This window comes from Panthera uncia (genome assembly GCF_023721935.1).
Source record: "Panthera uncia isolate 11264 chromosome C1 unlocalized genomic scaffold, Puncia_PCG_1.0 HiC_scaffold_4, whole genome shotgun sequence".
Classification (NCBI taxonomy): Eukaryota; Metazoa; Chordata; class Mammalia; order Carnivora; family Felidae; genus Panthera; species Panthera uncia.
The window spans coordinates 26,311,916-26,331,013 of NW_026057585.1; the positions used below are offsets into that span (position 1 = coordinate 26,311,916).

General features: G+C 34.4%; 1 protein-coding gene across 4 annotated transcripts in view; it reads left to right on the forward strand.

The window, feature by feature from the left end:
- GCLM (glutamate-cysteine ligase modifier subunit) overlaps positions 1–18,852 on the forward strand; it is a 21,242-nt gene extending 2,390 nt beyond the window's left edge. The window contains exons 2-9 of one of the 4 annotated variants that reach the window (XR_007454704.1): positions 3,056–3,121; positions 4,427–4,511; positions 7,624–7,683; positions 8,902–9,104; positions 10,714–10,828; positions 15,320–15,386; positions 17,142–17,305; positions 18,095–18,852. Coding sequence is in view for 3 of the 4 variants with exons in the window: in XM_049616786.1 (XP_049472743.1) it covers positions 3,056–3,121; positions 4,427–4,511; positions 7,624–7,683; positions 8,902–9,104; positions 10,714–10,828; positions 15,320–15,489 (699 nt within the window). In the remaining variant the exon portion in view is untranslated. Of the gene's footprint in view, positions 1–3,055; positions 3,122–4,426; positions 4,512–7,623; positions 7,684–8,901; positions 9,105–10,713; positions 10,829–15,319; positions 16,040–17,141 lie in introns of those variants that run through there. The other 3 variants (XM_049616787.1, XM_049616789.1, XM_049616786.1) reach the window with 3 other exon arrangements.
- Positions 18,853–19,098: the final 246 nt, after the last annotated feature.

The window sequence follows — 19,098 nt, forward strand, 5'->3', positions numbered from 1 at the left end:
TATTTTATTTTATTTTATTTTATTTTATTTTATTTTATTTTATTTTATTAAGTTTATTTATTTTGAGAGAGAGTGTGTGTGTGTGTGTGGGAGAGAGAGAGAGAGAGAGAGAGAGAGAGAGAGAGAGGATCCCAAATAGGCTCCTCACTGTCAGTGCAGAGGAGCTGAAATCAAGAGTAGGAAGCTTAACTGACTGAGCCCCCGAGGTGTCCCTACACTTTTTATTTCTTAATGTAACAAGTCATACTCCACAATTTGAAAAACATTGTTCAAAGGACTAATTCTGGTTTGGGTGTTTTATTTTGGGTTGCTGCATAAGAGGGACAAAATAAGCTAGAAAACATTTGAGGAAAACTTGAAGATATGGCAGCATATTGTAGGGAAAATATGACAGTTTAGTTAGGAGAGGCATGTTTTGTTTCCATGTAAAAAGGAACTTTGTATCACCCAAAGCTCCAAATTAGGATATGCTACTTGAAACAGTTTAACCTCCTAGAATAAAGAAACTGAATAAATCACTCATTATTAAGAAAATTTACACATTGAGTAGAGAGTTCAAGTTTCCTAAAAAGGTCTCTTCTAGTTCTAATGTCTTTCTTTTCTTTCTTTTTAATGTTTATCCAGTTTTGAGAGAGAGAGAGAGAGAGAAACAAGCAGGGGAGGGGCAGAGAGAGAGGGAGATAAAGAATCCAAAGCAGACTCCAGGCTCTGAGCTGTCAGTGCAGACGCAGGGCTCAAGAAACCATGAACCGTGAGATCGTGACCGTGAGCCAAAGTTGGCCACTCAACTGACTGAGCCACCCAGGTGCCCCTCTAATGTGTTTTGTCAATTCTATGATCTTTAAAAAAAATTTTTTTCACTAGAATTTTATGAAGTCAAATCTTGTTTTTAAATGAGCCATTATAGGACTTTTGCTTAATTTTTTGTTTGTAAGAGTATTTGGCCAGAGGACTCACGTAGTAAGTATATTTACAACTCTTAAACAACATGAGATCTAATGATACATGACATTATGATGATACTTCTCTTCAGTGATCATATGTGTATATGATAAGAATGAAGAGAGCAGAGCATAAAAAAGTATAAGGTTAATGTTGGGTCAATATACATATAAAAGATTAGAAATCACTAGGTTAGTGATATAGTCAATGAATTTCTCATATTATTGTAACATTGGGTCTGTTCTGACATTTTGCAGAATCCAAGATTATTAAAGAAATGGTTTCAAGAAGGGGTGAATACTCTGAAAATATACTTCCTTCCTGAATTGGAGAATTCATCAGGAAAGCCTTAAGTATGCAAATAAGCCATCCTTCCAGAGGAAGTTTTCTTAAAATTCTCTCATGATATGAGCCAAACCATGCTTGATAGAATTCTTAACCTGCTACCTCAACTTTTACTAATTTTGAAAAGAATATTGACTTGTAATTCTCTCTGGAATGATTATCAACTAATTTTATTTATTTAAAATTTGATTATATATTTTCTATGAAGATACAGACCTTGTAGATTGAATTCGTATGGGTTATTGTGGATAGCACATATAGTTTTGTAGTAGATTATGAAGCTTAATCTAGATGACTCTGAGCTCTTAAATTGATAGACCAGTTTCTTGTAATTATCTGTACTAAGATAAAAGCAGTAAAGGGCTTGTGTCCATTTTTATCATAAGCAGTCATAGATCAGATAGTTCAGAAGCTGAGTCTGTGTTATTGCTATTTGGAAAGTGCTTTTGCAGTTCAGGGACTTGCTCCCAGTTACTCATTTATTTTCTCATTGATTGCCCACAGAATGCAAAGCACTGTGTCCTTGGATGTTTGTAAGTGATCTCAAATTGCTAGTGTTGCCCATTAGTGGTCCTAAATCAGTTTGCTGAGTCATAGAACAGCATATTTTTTTCTAATTAATAGAAGCCATCAGAATGCTTGGCATGTAGCAAACTATTTGTTTTGTAAATATTTTGTTCTGTGTATGTAGGTAGTCACTCTCTGTGTGAATGTATGTACGTCTTACTCTGGACCACTATTAGACAAGTTTGAAATACACTGACATAAAACATGAAAGATGAATGAGCACTTTAATGGATTTACAACATACATAATGTCAGTATAAACAAATTTTTGTTTGTACAAGAATATATTGAAGGCAGGTTGGAGGTATACCTAAGTGTTAGGAAATGACATGTGGGCTGACATTATGCAAGTTGACTTGTGTTAAGATATGACTACAGTGCAAGGCACCTGGGTGGCTCAGTCAGTTAAGCCACCAACTTCGGCTCAGGTCATGATCTCGTGGATTCGTGAGTTCGAGCCCTGCGTTGGGCTCTGTGCTGATAGCCTGGATCCTGCTTCAGATTCATTCTCTCTCTCTCTCTCTCTCTCTCTCTCTCTCTCTCTCTCTCTCTGCCCCTCCCCTGCTCATGCTCTGTCTCTCTCTATCTCTCAGAAATAAATGTTAAAAAAAATTTTTTTTAAATAGTTTAAAAAAAAAAGAAAGAAAAAAAGATATGACTATGGTAGTTCTCAAACTTTATATGTTGCTTACATGGGATACTTGTTAAAATGCAATTTCCACTGCCCTTAGAGTGATTCAGCAGGTCTAAGATGGGGCTCAGGTACTGTAATTTTTAATGAATACCACAGGTGAATAATGTAGGAGTTCCTCTGGCCACACTTAGAGAATCATTTGTTTGTCTTTGAGGAATATCTCATAGTGATTAATAATTTTAGTCAGCCTCCCTGAACTTGAACCCCTGTTTCTTTTTGTTTCTTTGTGAATACTTTTATGTCTCAAAAGTTTACTTAAACTTTCATTAGTACAAAAATACTTTTAAAATAATTACTGTTTATCATCATTTGAAGATTAAGATAAAAACAGATTTAAATACGTTTTTGTTGAAGAAAACAAAAAACTTGTAAAACTAAAATTTTGGTTTTTATGATTTTTCCTATTGACATCTTTTTTCCTCTTATCAAACAAATACATTCTTATTGTAGAAGTACGGAAAAATGTATAGAGTTTGATTAACAGTTTCAAAACGCATTCCTTTTACAGCTTCGAGATTGTATCCAAAAGACCTTGAATGAGTGGAGTTCCCAAATCAGCCCTGATTTGGTCAGGGTGAGTAAAATGTGAATGAAGAAATCATGTGGGTCAAAAGGGAAATGCAGTAAGCAGGGAATTAATTCCCCAGTTGTGATAGGGAAGTCATATAGGCAATTAGCATAAAACTCCCTGTAGCTGATTTGCTGAGATGGCTGGCTGCCTGACCCAGTATGCTTAAGCATAAAACAGAAAATCCAGGATGTGTCACCAAATCTTCAACTAGACAAGATAATCAGGATTCTCGGTGCTTAATTCCCAGCACGGTATCTTCACAATGTATTTTGTTCCAGTTTATATTTGGTCTAGTAAAGGAATGACTGTTGAGCAATTTTGGTTGCTAGATTGCTTTGGTAGAGCATCATAACTCTCAATATAATTTTTTTAATGTCAGTTTCAAGTGAAACACTGGGTGTCACATTAAATACCAATATATGACTATTATCATAAATATTAATATATAAACCAGAGTGGTTGCAAGCCACTCTTTGGAATCCAATTCAGCCAAAAGCTCATAACAAATTACATAGACTACTTTAAAACTGTGAAAGAGGACATGTGCTGGAAACGCTTGTTTCCCTGGGCATTCTGCAAGTTTAAACTCTCTAGCTGCTAGGCAGATGTTGATTAATGTCTTTGATCAGTCTGTGTTTCTCTGAAATGACCATTTGCCTCTATGCATGACTGATAAACACTTACTGTAAGCCCTTGATGTGTGCTAGGCATTGTAATATGCTCAAGAACTGTGAGGAAGCCCTCACTATTTACTTTGTAAATGTGGGTTAATATATTTCTGATTTATATGTACTAACATTTTATCATTTTCCTCATAATTTATTCATTATAATGCATTGGAATGGCCTTTACTTTTTTTATTGCATTCAGGAAAAAAAAACTTGTTTTAAAGTGTTTGTGATTAATATAAGAAGTTTTTAACATGTCATTATCCTGAATGGATAAATATTTATCATTTTTCATTGGTTTCTTTTTTAACTAAAATTATGTACTGTGCTAGTAGTTCTAACTCTTCACGTTTCCCCACCGCCACCACTATTTGTTTTGTTTTTGTTTTTTATCATGCATTCCTCTGAGTACCTGCTCAAAATTAGATAATTTTTCCCAGTAAATGGACACACACACACAGCATTTTACCTTTGTTTCAAGGTTTTGCAAACCTTATGAAGCTCATCCAGACATTCAGTAAAGAACCCAGTTATTTTATGGGCTCTCTGCTTTTAAAGGGCACTATGGACAATAGAAAACATATAGCTAATCAGAAACATTAATTTTATATTTATTGTAAACATTGTGTGTTTATTATAGGAGTTTCCAGATGTCTTGGAATGTACTGTATCTCATGCAGTAGAAAAGATAAATCCTGATGAAAGAGAAGAAATGAAAGTTTCTGGTAAAGTCCAGCCTTTACAATTTATTTTGTAATACAGTGGAAGTGATAGATTTTGTCAGGCATGGGAATAAACCTTTCTTTCCCTCTGGTAATGAGAGACTCAGTCACTAAGTGTGAGAAATACAGAGATTCTTTTTAAACATAATCTTGTAAACTCCAAGAGGAAGTTATAGGAGGTCAGTTTTGGCTACTTAAGCAGAGTCAGAATAGAACTTCACCTTGCTCTTCTTCATGGTGGTCTCATTAATTTATATGTTGGACTTCAGAGCAGTAGGAAGATTAAGGTGGAGGGAATGGAAAGAAGAAAGAGAAGGCTTAAGAGCAGTGTCTACCTGAAGCGAGCATAAGCCTTCTCTTCCTGGTGGAACACTGCTGAGCGATGGCTGAAGTCATCTGAAAGCGTAAACAGAAGTCTGGCAACAAGTTGCATGAAGAGAAGTAAAATACATGTTAAACTCATTCAACAAATGTATTGAGTGACTGTTTTCCAGAGACCATGCTAAGCTCAAGGAATGAAAAAATAGAGATGTGCTGTTTTTGCCCTCAGTTTACAGTCAGCATAGCACAGTTATTAAAAGCTTGACCTTGGCTAGATTGAAATTCCTTCATATACAGATTACTGACTGGTGTAATTTTGGGCTAACTAATCACTTAACCTCTCTGAGCCTCGGTTTTCTCATTTATAAAACAGGGATGCATCTGTTTCACAGGCTTCTTCGTAAATTAGGTGAAATAACAAAAGCACTTAACATAGTGCTTGGCAAAACATTTAAGTGCTAGCTAGATAGTTGTTATTTATTACCATTTGTGGTTGTGTTGTGGCTGTTACTTTATTAGGATGGACATGTAAGATGAGATAGGGCATTGTCTTTTGACTCAATAACTACCATTTGTTGAATTATATTGAGTTAGCAATATAACGATTTGGTTATATTTCCTCACATGATTCTCAAAACAATTCTACAAGGTAGGTCTATTGTCCCCATTGCACAAGTGACGTTAAATAACTTAGAAGTTGTCATATAACCAGTATGTGGTTGACCCAGGAATCCATCCAGGTATGCCTGACCCTAAAACCCATTTATTTTACAACACATTGCTATTTGTGTTGGAAAAGGAGGTAAAAGCAACCTTTTCTCTGTGGTTGATTGCAGTTCTTCATGGTTTAGATCCATCTTGGAGCTTGTACAGGTTGTCCTCAGTTCCTAGAGGGCTTGAGATTTTTGATAAGTATCAAATTTTTCCCTATTTGAAGAGCTTCCCTTTCCCTACGTATCTAAAAATACCTCCTTTTTCAGAGAAGGGAGACCATTTCAAATAGCCCAGATTCATGACCACAGGGATAGTGGTGGGGAGGGTTTTCATGGAGCATAACTATGGCAGCTATGGTTGGACCAAAGTGGTGAAGATTGACTCTCACCTGGTAGAGAGTGGTGATGACTTTTAAACAGAGAAGCTGCATGAGGAAAGCAATGCTTTAGGAATATTAGCAGTAGAAAGGAAGGGACAAACAAAAGAAATGTACAAGGTAAATTTGTTGTATTTGTTGAATACCAGGCAATTTACATACAAATGCTTCATTAGCCCTGTTTTTTTTCTCCATTCCCTTTTCTGATTTTCTCTCTTCTTGCTCTCCCACTACTCCACCTATTTGTCTATTGAGTAAATTTAGATTTTGAATACTGAATTTACATGAGGTAAATCTATACAAATAAATTTGAATTTAAATCAAGCCAAAGCCTCAGTCTTACAGAAAATTACTCTGCTTTCCTGGTAACCAAAGAAATGCCAATTAATGTGGTCCTGAAACCACATTAGGTGTATATTGTACCTATTAAATTAGCAAAAAACTTACATTTGGTAGTGTTCTATATTGTTAGGAGAGAAATTCTGTTTTTTGGGTTTTTTTCAAATGTTTATTTCTGAGAGAGAGTGCAAGCTCAAGCAGGGGAAGGCAGAGAGAGAGGGAGACAGAGGATCTGAAGCGGGCTCTGCGCTGAAAGCAGAGAGCCTGATGCTGGACTTTAACTCATGAACCGTGAGATCATGACCTGAGCCAAAGTCAAGAGTCAGACACTTAACCGACTGAGCCACCCAGGCACCCCCAAATCTTTTATATAACAGTAGGAGGTAAATAAAATATAAGAAGACTCACAAAAAAGCTCATACCCTTTGACTCATAAATACATTTCTGACAATTTGTCCTTGGGAAATGCTTCAGCATAAAGTTGAACAAAGTTACCAAGATGTTTCTTTAACATTGTATGTAATAACAAAAAACTGGCACTAATGTAAGTGTTCAAAAAGTAGGAAATTATTTAGTAAGTTATACCCTATCAAAATTACAGAATAATGTTCAGCCATTAAAAATGAGTATGTAAAATTATTCATTAAAAATAGAGAGTATACAGAAACCTAAATAGTGACTCCTTTCAGTGATGAGACAATTGGCTTTTTTTTTTTTTTTTTTTTGGTCTTTGTATTCTTGTAGGTTCTTCTCATTTCTAGAGTCAATATATTGCTATTATGATTTTAAGAAAACTTTAAGGGAACTAAATACTTGATAAAGATGTAAAAAAAATTATGTAAAGGTAAACTAAATAGATAGGAATAAATGCTATACCCTGCTTCATATGACCAGTAACTGAAAGGTAATGTCTAAAACTTAGAACGATTGTATTAGAAAGGTGAGGTTGTGGTGTTCTTTTCATTTTTCTTCTCATTATAAGTAATTTTAATTTAGTCTTTGCATTGATTTTAGTTTATTGAAGAAAGTAATATGCTCCATTAATATTTAATACATAAAAATATACATTTTGAGTAATTTAAGTTTGTATATTTATCTGACCTGCCTTCTAACAGATGGAAAATTAATATTTGCTTTTTTGTTTTGACAAATGGGTATTTTTTTGGCAACTGACACATAAGTTAAAAATTACAATGGAAATGTACTTTCATGTCTTAAAATGGAAACTATAAAATTATGTGACTAGGAAAGGAAAGATAATTCATACAGGATTCTCTGTCATCTTAATATTGTTGGCAATGTTAATACTGTGTAGTAAAAGTTACCCAAATGTAGTAATCAGTTTTGTTTTCTTTTGTTACCCAGCAAAACTGTTCATTGTAGGATCAAACTCTTCATCATCAACTAGAAATGCAGTTGACATGGGTAAGCAAAAATTTAACTTTTTACCTTCATAATGATCTTTAAATTAGTATAGGTGTATTAGTTAGGTCTTGTGTTCAGGTCCAGAAAAAAAGAAAATGAGCTCATTCCAATTTTACTCTTTAAGGTTCTAGCCTAATTTCTTAAGGCTTATGTCAGATCATATAAGCATTTGTAGGTTCATATTTTGATATATAAGAAGAATGTAAAAGATATAATCAAATATTGACTATATGTTTGGAGATAGAAATTCTTAACCCTATTCTTAGCCCTTTTAGTACTATAATGAAATACCACAACCACCACCACAACAAAACAAGCATTTTCATCTTTGGCTCTTGGTTAGATTATTGTGATATTACAATTATTCAATATTTTTTCTTCTAAAATGTTCTTACAGTATAGAGGTTGGACGCTTAAGTAATTAGCTCTATAATATAACTGTGGAATGAAAAAATCATTTAAAGTAAACTCTTTAAATTATTTTTATAGAAATTACCTCTATTGGGGTGCCTGGGTGACTCAGTTGGTTAAGTGTCTGACTTCAGCTCAGGTCATGATCTCACAGTTCGTGAGATTGAGGCCCTCATTGGGCTCTGTGCTGACAGTGCAGAGCCTGGAGCCTGCTTCAGATTCTGTGTCTCCCTCTCTCTGTGGCCCTCCCCCACTCACACTCTGTCTCTCTTTCCTTCAAAAATAAATAAACATCTTAAAAAATTTTTTAAAAAGAAATTAAATTACCTCTATAAATATAGATTAGAACCATAAATTTAGTTTTTCAGAGTCTCAAGACTATTCTTTGCCATGACTACCAATTACAGAATATGAGGTCAGAATTCTTATAGTCATCCATATAAGATACTAGTAGAACTGGAGAAGAAAATTTTATGAAGATAAGGAAGCTACCAAAAAATTGTCTTAGAAACAAGATGAAGGCCTGTTCTCCAGAAGGACTATAATAACTGTGAGTCTCTAGGAAGGAGGCAGGTCAAAGAAACTGACCTGTCTGCCACACAGACCCAATAGATGAACAGGGGCTTATACTTTTTTAAGAGATGGAAATGTTGTAAATGATTATGAAACTGAGTAAAATAATCTGCTATATTAGAAAACTAGTGAACCATATGGACAGAATTTAGTGGGATACTTGAAGGACATTAGAAATACTTGTTTTTATTATGTAACAAATATTTATCCTTTTCGTGTTTTCCTTCACATCAGCCTGTTCAGTCCTTGGAGTTGCACAGCTGGATTCTGTGATCATTGCTTCACCTCCTATTGAAGATGGAGTTAATCTTTCCTTGGAGCATTTGCAGCCTTACTGGGAGGAATTAGAAAACTTAGTTCAGAGCAAAAAGATTGTTGCAATAGGTACCTCTGATCTAGACAAAACACAGTTGGAACAGCTGTATCAGTGGGCACAGGTAAAGCACAGCTAGATCACAAGTACTCTGGGAGGAGCCCAGCTGTGATAGTCTTTGCTACATACTGTTTAGCATCATACACAATAGTGGACAGTCACTGTTGATTTGCTATTCCAAATGTGGGAGTTTTGAGGCAAGATTTATCTAAAACATTGGATTTTTTGGTCTCAAATACGTGCCTAATTGAGCTTAATTATTAATTTGATTTCAAATAAGTGACATTGGGGTGCCTGGGTGACTCAATCGGTTAAGTGTCCAACTCTTGATTTCAGCTCAGGTCATGATCCTACAGTTTGTGAGATCAAGCCCCATGTTGGGCTTCATGCTGACAGCATGGAGCCTGCTTAGGATTCTCTTTCCCTCTCTCTCTCTCTCTCTCTCTGCCCCTCCCCCATGCATGCACTTGCACTCTCACTCTCTCAAAATAAATACACTTAAAAAAAAATGAGTGACAAAAACACTGGAAAATGTGTCCTAAAGCACTGATAGCTAAAATGAATTAAGGCTGTTTCCTTCAGTTTTACTTTTGTGATAAAATTATTACATTTTTCTTTAGATAAGATTACATTGTGGTTCTGATTTCTTAAGTAAGGGAATATCATATATAACAAATATTTTGCTGTTACTTAAAGATAAAAAAGACTTTAGGTTCATAGAATTTGATACAGAGTAGGTGTCATAAATTAATCACAACTCTCTGGCCTAATAATGTACAAAACTATTAGGGAAGTTGCTTACTAACTAGTATTTTACCTTTACTCTCTGTGTTGTTCTTTTTTCCTTATACTTCATCCCCAATCTTCTCCTTTTCAGATTTTTCAGTTTCTTATGGACAGGAAGACCCTAGAGAACATGTTGCCCCTTCTCCCTTTGATTTGGTGATAGCCAGAATGTGGCCAAGATTCTGCTGGAGAGACTTGGGTGATCTGGAATGTATCTATAAATTAACCGGAGCAGCTGTTAGAAATTATCTAGTTCTTTTTCAAAATGTGTCTGATTTATAACCATATTTTAATTTTATTTAATGTTTGTTTATTTTTGAGAGAGAGACAGAGCACAAGTTGGTGAGGGGCAGAGAGAGGGAGACACAGAATCTGAGGCAAGCTCCAGGCTCTGAGCTGTCAGCACAGAGCCCGATGCAGGGCTCAGACTCACAAGCTGTGAGATCATGACCTGAGCTGGTCAGAAGCCCAACCAACTAAGCCATCCGGGCGCCCCTATAACCATATTTTATACTCTAATATTAAATGTTTGTATCACTCCTCTTTGATCTTTTACCTTTAAGACATACTCCCTCTTTAGCTGGAACCATCACACTTAGAATCATGTTTATTTCTGAGACAGGTGTACTAGGTTGCAGGTACTAGCGGGAGAGTTTCTAATAGTGTAGCATTACATTGGCTACCACCTGGAGTTCTTTCCTTTCCCTGTTACCACTAACATGAGTTAGAAAAACGTATGTTAATAAATACATTCATTTAAAGTATTTTATAAACTGTAAGCATTATACATGCAATATTTCATATTTTCTAAAGTTGTGTCCTTTTATTGCTTTCCACTTTTTGTAGTACTTAATTTAGTGGCAATGTCATGATTTTCTTCGCTTTAGGTAAAACCAAATAGTAACCAAGTTAATCTTGCTTCTTGCTGTGTGATGCCACCTGATTTGACTGCATTTGCTAAACAATTTGACATACAGCTATTGACTCATAATGATCCAAAAGGTAAGATTGAGATTTTCATTTCTTGATTGATCATGAGGTTTTATCTTACAAGAAGCTACTTGTTAAAATTTAATTTTTAATTTTGTACAGTGATAAATGTTTCCTAGAACTTCTCTTAATGGTTAGTTCAAAATACATATGCCTTTATTTTAGTTTCAGAAAGCTTTATTTTGTCTTTATATCAATGGGAAAAAAATTAATGGGATCATTTCCTGAATATCCAGTCTGTTGAAGTTTATAAATATTAAGGATCTTTTAGGATATTTTAAATAGTATCATATAAAATCTTGTATAGTACAGCAAAAATTGTACCGAATAGCCACTTAAAGGGGATAAATATCTAGAAAGAGAGGCAGGTAAAATTTAATTTAAAATTTAAGCATCTTAGGATAGGTAATTGATTAGGTATTTTATTAATCATTACTATCAAGACGTATGTTTTGTGTTGATCAGAAACATTTGATTATTGAGAATGGCTTCTCTGCCTTCTGTAGAATAATTTTTATTAACATTTTACAGGATAAGTAGGGAAACCGGGAAGAGAATGTTTTATACTTTATACTTATTTATTTAGCAGTCTGCTCCATTCTTATTTTTTCACTGAAAAAAATGAAACCGTGTTTTTGGTATAGTTCTAAGTGAGAAATGTCTTGTGAAAGTTTTAAATCCCTAAGACATTTTTTGAAATTTTAATTTATTTTGAGAGAGAGAGGGAGAGAGTGAGCGTGAGCAGGACATGGGCAGAGAGAGAGGAATCGAGAATCCCAAGCAGACTCCATGCTCAGCACAGAGCCCAATGCTGGGCTCTATTTTACAAACCTGAGATCATGACCTGAACTGAAACTAAGAGTCGGACACTTAACTAACTGAGCCACGCAGGTGCCCCAGAGATTTGGCCTTTTTTACCCCCCAAAGTAGGCTCCACACCAGTGTGGAATCCAGTGTGGGTCTTGAACTCATGACCCTGAGATCAAGACCTGAGCTGAGATCAAAGTGGGACGCTCATCCAACTGAGCTACCCAGGTACCTATGACATTTTTATAGAGGTTTTAGTTTAATAAATACTGGAAGAAATTACATTTTCTAGGTGATTCTTAGAGAAAAAATATTTAGCTTTTACCTCCATGTCTAAAAAGATGGCTTTATACTGGTGGTTGGATTCAGTTAGTGTGCTCATGTATACCCCCTTAAGATGTTACACTATTTATTAGCAGTCTGCCACATTTTCATTTTTTCACTGTTTTGTATGAAGAGGAGGAGTTTTAATAGTTACTGTTCATTAGATACTAGGTATCATGCTAAATGCCTTTGAGAGATGATCTGTAATCCTCACAACAGCTGAAACTAGACATTTTATTGGTAAGCCTCAGAATTAAGAAAGTAGCCAAGGCCACCCAGCTGGCATGGGACAGAGTTTAAACTTGGACTTGGTCCTGGCTGAATTTGGAGCCTTCCTCCCTATACTATACTATCTTTTTGATTTGAGATGGTAGCGTTGTGGTATTTCAGCCTGAAAACCTTACTTTCTTGTCAGTTTTCATTTAAATGATACCAGAATAGGAGATAATGACTTTTGCCTCTCCCTTTAGTAATTACTTTCGTAAGTAATTAGATTGATTTTTTAAAAAGTCATTTTAGTTGAAAATCTAACAAAGAATTTCTATGCTGATTTGTTCTGAAACATAAACCCAACTTTAAATTCCAACTTTCTATATGTTAGTAGATATTATATCACTTATCTATTTATTTGGTGGGGGTGAGGAGGAGGGGGGCTTTTCCAACAGTAATTATTACCAACAGCTGATGGATGAGCCTGCACCCCATTCTAGCTCCACTTGAAAAAAACTCTTTCCTTCTTCCAGTAGGAAAGGAAATAGGAAAAGACTAAGGTGTCTGGTATTTTATTTCCATGTTATCTAAATGTTGGCATGTGGATTATGTGCTAATGCATGTTGTTATGGTGAAATAAATTGCATATATATATGAGAAGAGAGATTTAATCCTTTTTTGATATTTTTTTGTTTTACTGACATAACTTGACACTCAGATGTCTTTCTAATTTTAATTCTAAACCCTTTGATTAGAATTTATAGGCTGATTCTGCATATACCATTAGTGAATCTTCACTTTGATCTATAATGAAGCAATTCTTTTCTTAAAAGATTGTGTTTACTGATTCTAAAGAGCTCGCATGGTTAATGTAAAAGTGTGTAGTTAAGTTGATGAATAATAGCATAGCTCTCTGATTATGTGTGTCACATTTTATTTTTTAAGCACTCAAGTTGTAAAACATTTAACTCTACTTGTCATCTAAAATAGAGTTTTGTTTTTAAGTCCCCTCTAAAGCCGTTCCTCTGTTCTAAAATTACCCTATTCTTCAGAAAGTGTTTATTTTCCATTACTCTTTGCCCTAGAAGTTGTGGTAACAGTTCACCTACAGTCAGGGTGAAACTGTGAAGTGGGTGATCCTGACTCAGAACCTTCCCGTTTTCATTTGTTTCACCCTCCCCTCACTCCCATTAAGTCTGATATGCTTTATGTCTCATTTCCTCCAGAATCCTCTTCTCTGTCAGATGGTCTGATAAGCAAATCCATGTTCATGTTACTTTCCCAAAGAGACATTTGCCTTCCATTTATGAAAGCTACACTTTACTAGGCTGCCAAGTTATCTAACCTCTCTGCCTCAGTTTCCCCCTGGAAAAGGGGAGAATATATCTATTTTATAGGGTTAACATGTGGATTAAATGAGCTAATACATGTACTCAGAAAAGTGCCTAGCACATGATAATAGCAAACATTTACTGAGAGTTTACTATTGACATTATTCAAATATCACAGCAGTTCTTTTGGGGGAAGTGGGTCCTTTAGCGCTCCCAAATCATACAGTCTAGATGGTCACTTAATGCCTATCTGTGTGGTTGGCTCTGACCCTAGTAGAAACTTTTCACATTGATTGGTTGATTCAACAGACATTTGAGTACCTATTATGTGTCAGGCAGTGTTCAGAATACTAGGGATATAGGACCAAGTCATATACATTCCAACACTCATGATGGGAGGAGACAGACCATAAGATAAATGTTAAATGTGATAAATGGTGGTACATGCTATGGAGAAAAGTTGACTGAAGGAGAAAAGAGTGCCCAGGTTAGGGATTGTTGTTTTATATGGGATAGTCAGGGAGACCTCTCTGCTAAGGTGACATTAATCAGAGACCTGCAAGAAGGGAGAGAACCTGTGGGAATCTGGAGGAAGAGGATTCAGCAAAGAGTAATCAACTGATTCAAAAGTGTGAATGTGCTTGAGGATTTCAAGGCCAGTGTGGCTGGAGAAGAGGCAGTGAGAAAGAGAGTAGTACATCAGAGCAGGATGTAAATGTAGAATCAGAAAATAATTACTTTATCAAAGAGATGCCAAAGAGTTTTTAAATGATCACTGGTGCCCGAGAGAATATGATAAGATTGGCATTCTGACATTATCAACTACTAGTGGAATTGTAAAGTACAGCCCATTTGGAAAGCAACTCAGTATACTATAGATCAAGCTTTCAAAATGTACTTGTACTTTGACTTTGTTATTCCATAGCCAGGCATCCATTTTAAAGATGTTCAGCATAGCATTATTTTTATTAGCAAAATACTAGGAAAAATTTAATTTTTTTGGTCAGCAATGAGGAAATGTATAAATTATGAGATCTAGATAATGTAGTATCTGGGTAATTATTAAAAGTGATACTTCGGGGCACCTGGGTGGCTCAGTCAGATAAGCGTCTGACTTCGGCTCAGGTCATGATCTCACAGTTTGTGGGTTTGAGCCCTACGTCGGCTCTGTGCTGACAGCTCAGAGACTGGAGCATGGATTCTGTGTCTTCCTCTTTGTCTGCCCCTCTCCCACTCACCTGTGTCTCTCTTTCTCAAAAATAAACATTAAAAAAAAAAAAGTGATGCATCCAAAGAATAATTACATGGAAAGATTCATAATATAAGTTGAAAAAATAAATTAGGTTGTAACTACAGTTATGATTTTTAAGATATGGAAAATAGATGCAGAAAAAAAGTTGGAAGGAAATACGTGGCAATGGAAATGATCTGTCTCCAGTTGATAGGATTATTGATAACTTTCCTTTTTCATCATTGTATGTAACTTTCCTGTATTTTCACTGGCTCTACATTAGAATCGCCTGGAAATCTTCAAAAACAAAACAACAACAAAAAAAAACAAAACAACTATGCAGGCTCCACTCATCAGAAGTTATGAATTAAATAGGCCGGGGTACAGGTGTAGATACCTTAAAGAACTGCCTGGCTCTTTCTGATATTCTGGTTCAGATTCATAGCATACATTAAGGAAAAGCATATTTTATATTCTTCATATTTTATATTTCTTTGAAGTGTTTCTTTTGTTGTATCTAAATGCTTACCTACATGGTAAAGTGTTGTTATTTTCAAATTTAACACTTTGGGTTTTTATTTGTTGTTTGTTTGTTTTAAGAACTGCTTTCTGAAGCCAGTTTCCAAGAAGCTCTTCAGGAAAGCATCCCTGACATTCAAGCACACGAGTGGGTGCCCCTGTGGCTACTGCGGTATTCAGTCATTGTTAAAAGTAGAGGAATTATCAAATCAAAAGGCTACATCTTACAAGCTAAAAGAAGGGGTTCCTAACTATGACTTAGGATCATAACCTACTTACTGACTTGTAGTTTCCTTGAATATAAGATAAAATTGAGATGTATAAAAATCTGGTTACTTCCTGTAAATGCTGTCATGGAGGCAGATATTCTTCAGTTATATTTGACAACATGTTATCCGTCAAGTTTTGAATACTTCTCCTGCCTCCATATCAGTTCACTCACCTGAACCACTGTATTGTTTTCATTAAACTATTATTTTCTAATTGAAATTGCCTATAAAGAAAATACTTGCAATATATTTTTCCTTTATTTTTATGACTAATAGAAATCAAGAAAATTTGTTGTTGCATATATTTTGGGCATAGGCATCAGGGTAATGTATATACATATTTTTTATTTCCAAAAATTAATTAAAGGCTTCTTATTCTATAGTATAACTAAGCAATTACAATTGTTAAGATTGAAATACTGGAAGATATTTTTTCTGTTATTAATGATTATATCCAGAGTAACTGGAGTAGCTGGGATCCACAGTAGTGTAAATAAAATTCATTTCTTCAATACATGAATGAAAACTTAAACTTTATGTGTCCTTGCTTGTATTTACCTATAATGATTTAACCTTGTATTCTTGTGCCATATTTTCCTTGCAATGATTTCCAAGACAAACCAAAGCAAATCTGAAAAAGGAGACTAGAAGCTTTGAAATTATTATTTGGGGTTTTATAAAAGCAACTGTTATCATCTCCAGATTCTTTTTAATTCTTGGTCCATCCTTAATATTTTGCTACTCATTCAAGAATATTCAAAAGTATTGAGTGTTTACCATGTACTGGGCATTGTGGGCTATGGGAAGTGGGGGGCATAAGCATTCAGAACCAGCTGAGTAAAATAGGTAATATTTGCTCCCCACTAATAACTGGCTAGGAGGTACTAAAAGCCAGAAAAGGAGTGAAAAAAATCTTTAATTCAGGGCCAACATTGTCTTTTTGGACAACTTTTTTGAGATGCAGTCTTAACTATTTAAAAGCAAAATGGTATAATACAAACTTTAGAACTAGAAGAGGTGTAGATTATTTATTATAATTCCTCATTAGTTTAAGAACCAGAAAATAGCAAATAAATAAGCCATGACCTCTGATATATACTATATGTCTCCATAGTTCTATAAATTTGTGTCTGTCATCCAAATAGTTTGAAAATTTCTTCAAAAATCTCATATTTCAATCAGTACTTTTAAACCATGTGTCCTAATACATGGTTTATAAAAATTAAGATATAAAACTAATTTTGCCGAAGTTTTTTCAACTTAGACCAAAAAAAATATGGTTTCATATTCAAAGTAAATACACTAGACTCTTCCTATTCTAAACAAGGTTTTATAGTTTACTGGTTGGATAATTTCATCATTAGAATTATAATGTGAAATCAGCTGAATTACTTGCTAAAACTCATTTAAACTTAGAGCTTCCTAAAGCCTTATATAGCCTTTTTAGTAATTGTATATGTTATTGAATGTATATAGTTAACTTTTTTTTTTTAACCTGGAAATGTACAACATTTTTTTCATACAACCTAAGTTTTTAAACAAATGTTCATTTTAATTTAAGCCTAAACAGTGAATTGGTCAAGGTATTTTAAGAGGGAACTTTAATATCACATTTTTTTTTTTTAAAACCCTAGACTTACAGAAATGGATTGTTTGAAGGGTTATTTTGAAGACTAAAAAAAAAAAAAACTAATGTTGCTGATTTATGCAAGTGTCAGAGGAGCTTTTTTGTGTGTTCTTCTCTCCCCCCTCTCAATGAAGAAGCAAGATTATAGTTTCATGTTGTGAAGGGGATCAGGTAGATATGGAATTTTAAGATTATTTTTTGTTTCACTTCTGTACCTTTAATTTCTGTTTTTGAATAACCTGTAAAAATGATTTTTTTAAGGCTTTACAATTTTCCAAGCTGATATTTGCATCTTTTTTTCATAAACTACCAGAATATAGTGAATACTTTCCAAATACTTAAGGACTTAATGTTTAAAAAGCCATAAAATAAAGAGCAGTAATACTACCAAATAATTGCTTAAAGCTGAAAGCTAAGTTATCAATAGTGTATATAACAGATACGTTTTCTCAGGAGAGGTGTGTCCATGACTCAATATAGAAAGAATTTATATAATTTTTTTTCCCCATAAACATGAAAAGAAGCTACAGCTTGTTATTACATTTCCAAAATACACTGGAGCCTTACTTTAACACAATGTACTGTAACTTAGAATTTGTTCTATGATGAGTCTATCTTGAATTCCCATCCAAGAAACTATAGTCACCAGAAGGACCAAGGTGTCTTATAAAATACGTTCACATTGTGTAAATTCTGAAGACTACATTGTGCTGGTATCCAAGTTAGAGTATCCATTTAGGGATGGCGGGTGCTAGATTGAATCACAAGTTAGCTAATGATTTTTCTGTTCTCAAAGATCACTTAAACATTAGCTATGTATGGAATAGAAAATAAAGTTACTCTATTTTGCATAAATGCTGAGACTTTTCCCTACCAGAGCCAAGTAGTAACTGAAATAAGATCTTTGTTTTCAATGATAAAGGCTTAAGTCTCATTTAATTACATCTCATTTTTTAACAGATTTCTTTCCAACTTTTCCACCTAGCATTTTCAATATTGGGGAATGTAAGTGATTGACAGTTTATTATATATTTGCCGACAGTTGATCTCTCTGCAAATTGTATGTTTACAGAAATCTGAAGTTGTTTTAAGGAGAATTTAAACCATTTGTTTTCATAAGCAAATATACCAACTTATGATTCTGAACCTCTTTTTTAAAGTTAACTTCCTAGTGTACCAGAACTTTTACCTGTCATTTCCCCCATAAAGTTGATGATGGGATAGGTCAGTTTTATTTTTGAAAACTATGTAACATAATTTTCACTAATATTTTTTATAGTTTTCAGAATTAGAAATACACTTAGGGGAAAATGTTTTCATTACATAATTCTACTTTTATGTGTCTGTAGTAGTGTATCATGAAATACAGGCAAAATAAAAGCATTAATAAACATGTTTATAATAGTCTTTAATATCACCTATGAGTATTAATGAATTACCTAATAAAGTGTGTTGTATATTTTTTAACTGAGTTGAATAGTGTAAGCATCTAGAATATTATATTGTTTTTGACCTATTTGAATTCATAAACAGTATGATTTGAAAATTATGAATAGCTTTTAAGTATCCAAGCCATAAAGCTATTCATGCATTCATTCATTCAATGATTTATCAAATGCCTACTATATGCCAACCACTGTGTAAGGTATTGGCAGATAAACATAGAAATGAAAAAGAACCTGTGTCTTCAAGGAGCATATAGTATATGGGGGGGGGGGAGAGATCTGTACATGAATAAGCAATAAAGGCTGCATCTGTTAATGACTGAAGTGGTGAAAAGGGATTGGGGGCATATGGAAGGAAGTGGGGCTAGGGAATATCTACTGCTAGGAGACTCCCTGAAGAAATTAGTCTTAGAGTAGGATGACAGGATAGGTGGGCATTCTGGCAGAGGCCTTTGTTTGCCTCATTTGTAAATATGCTTTTATTGAATGATGAACAATTTATATGTAAACTTTAGAAAC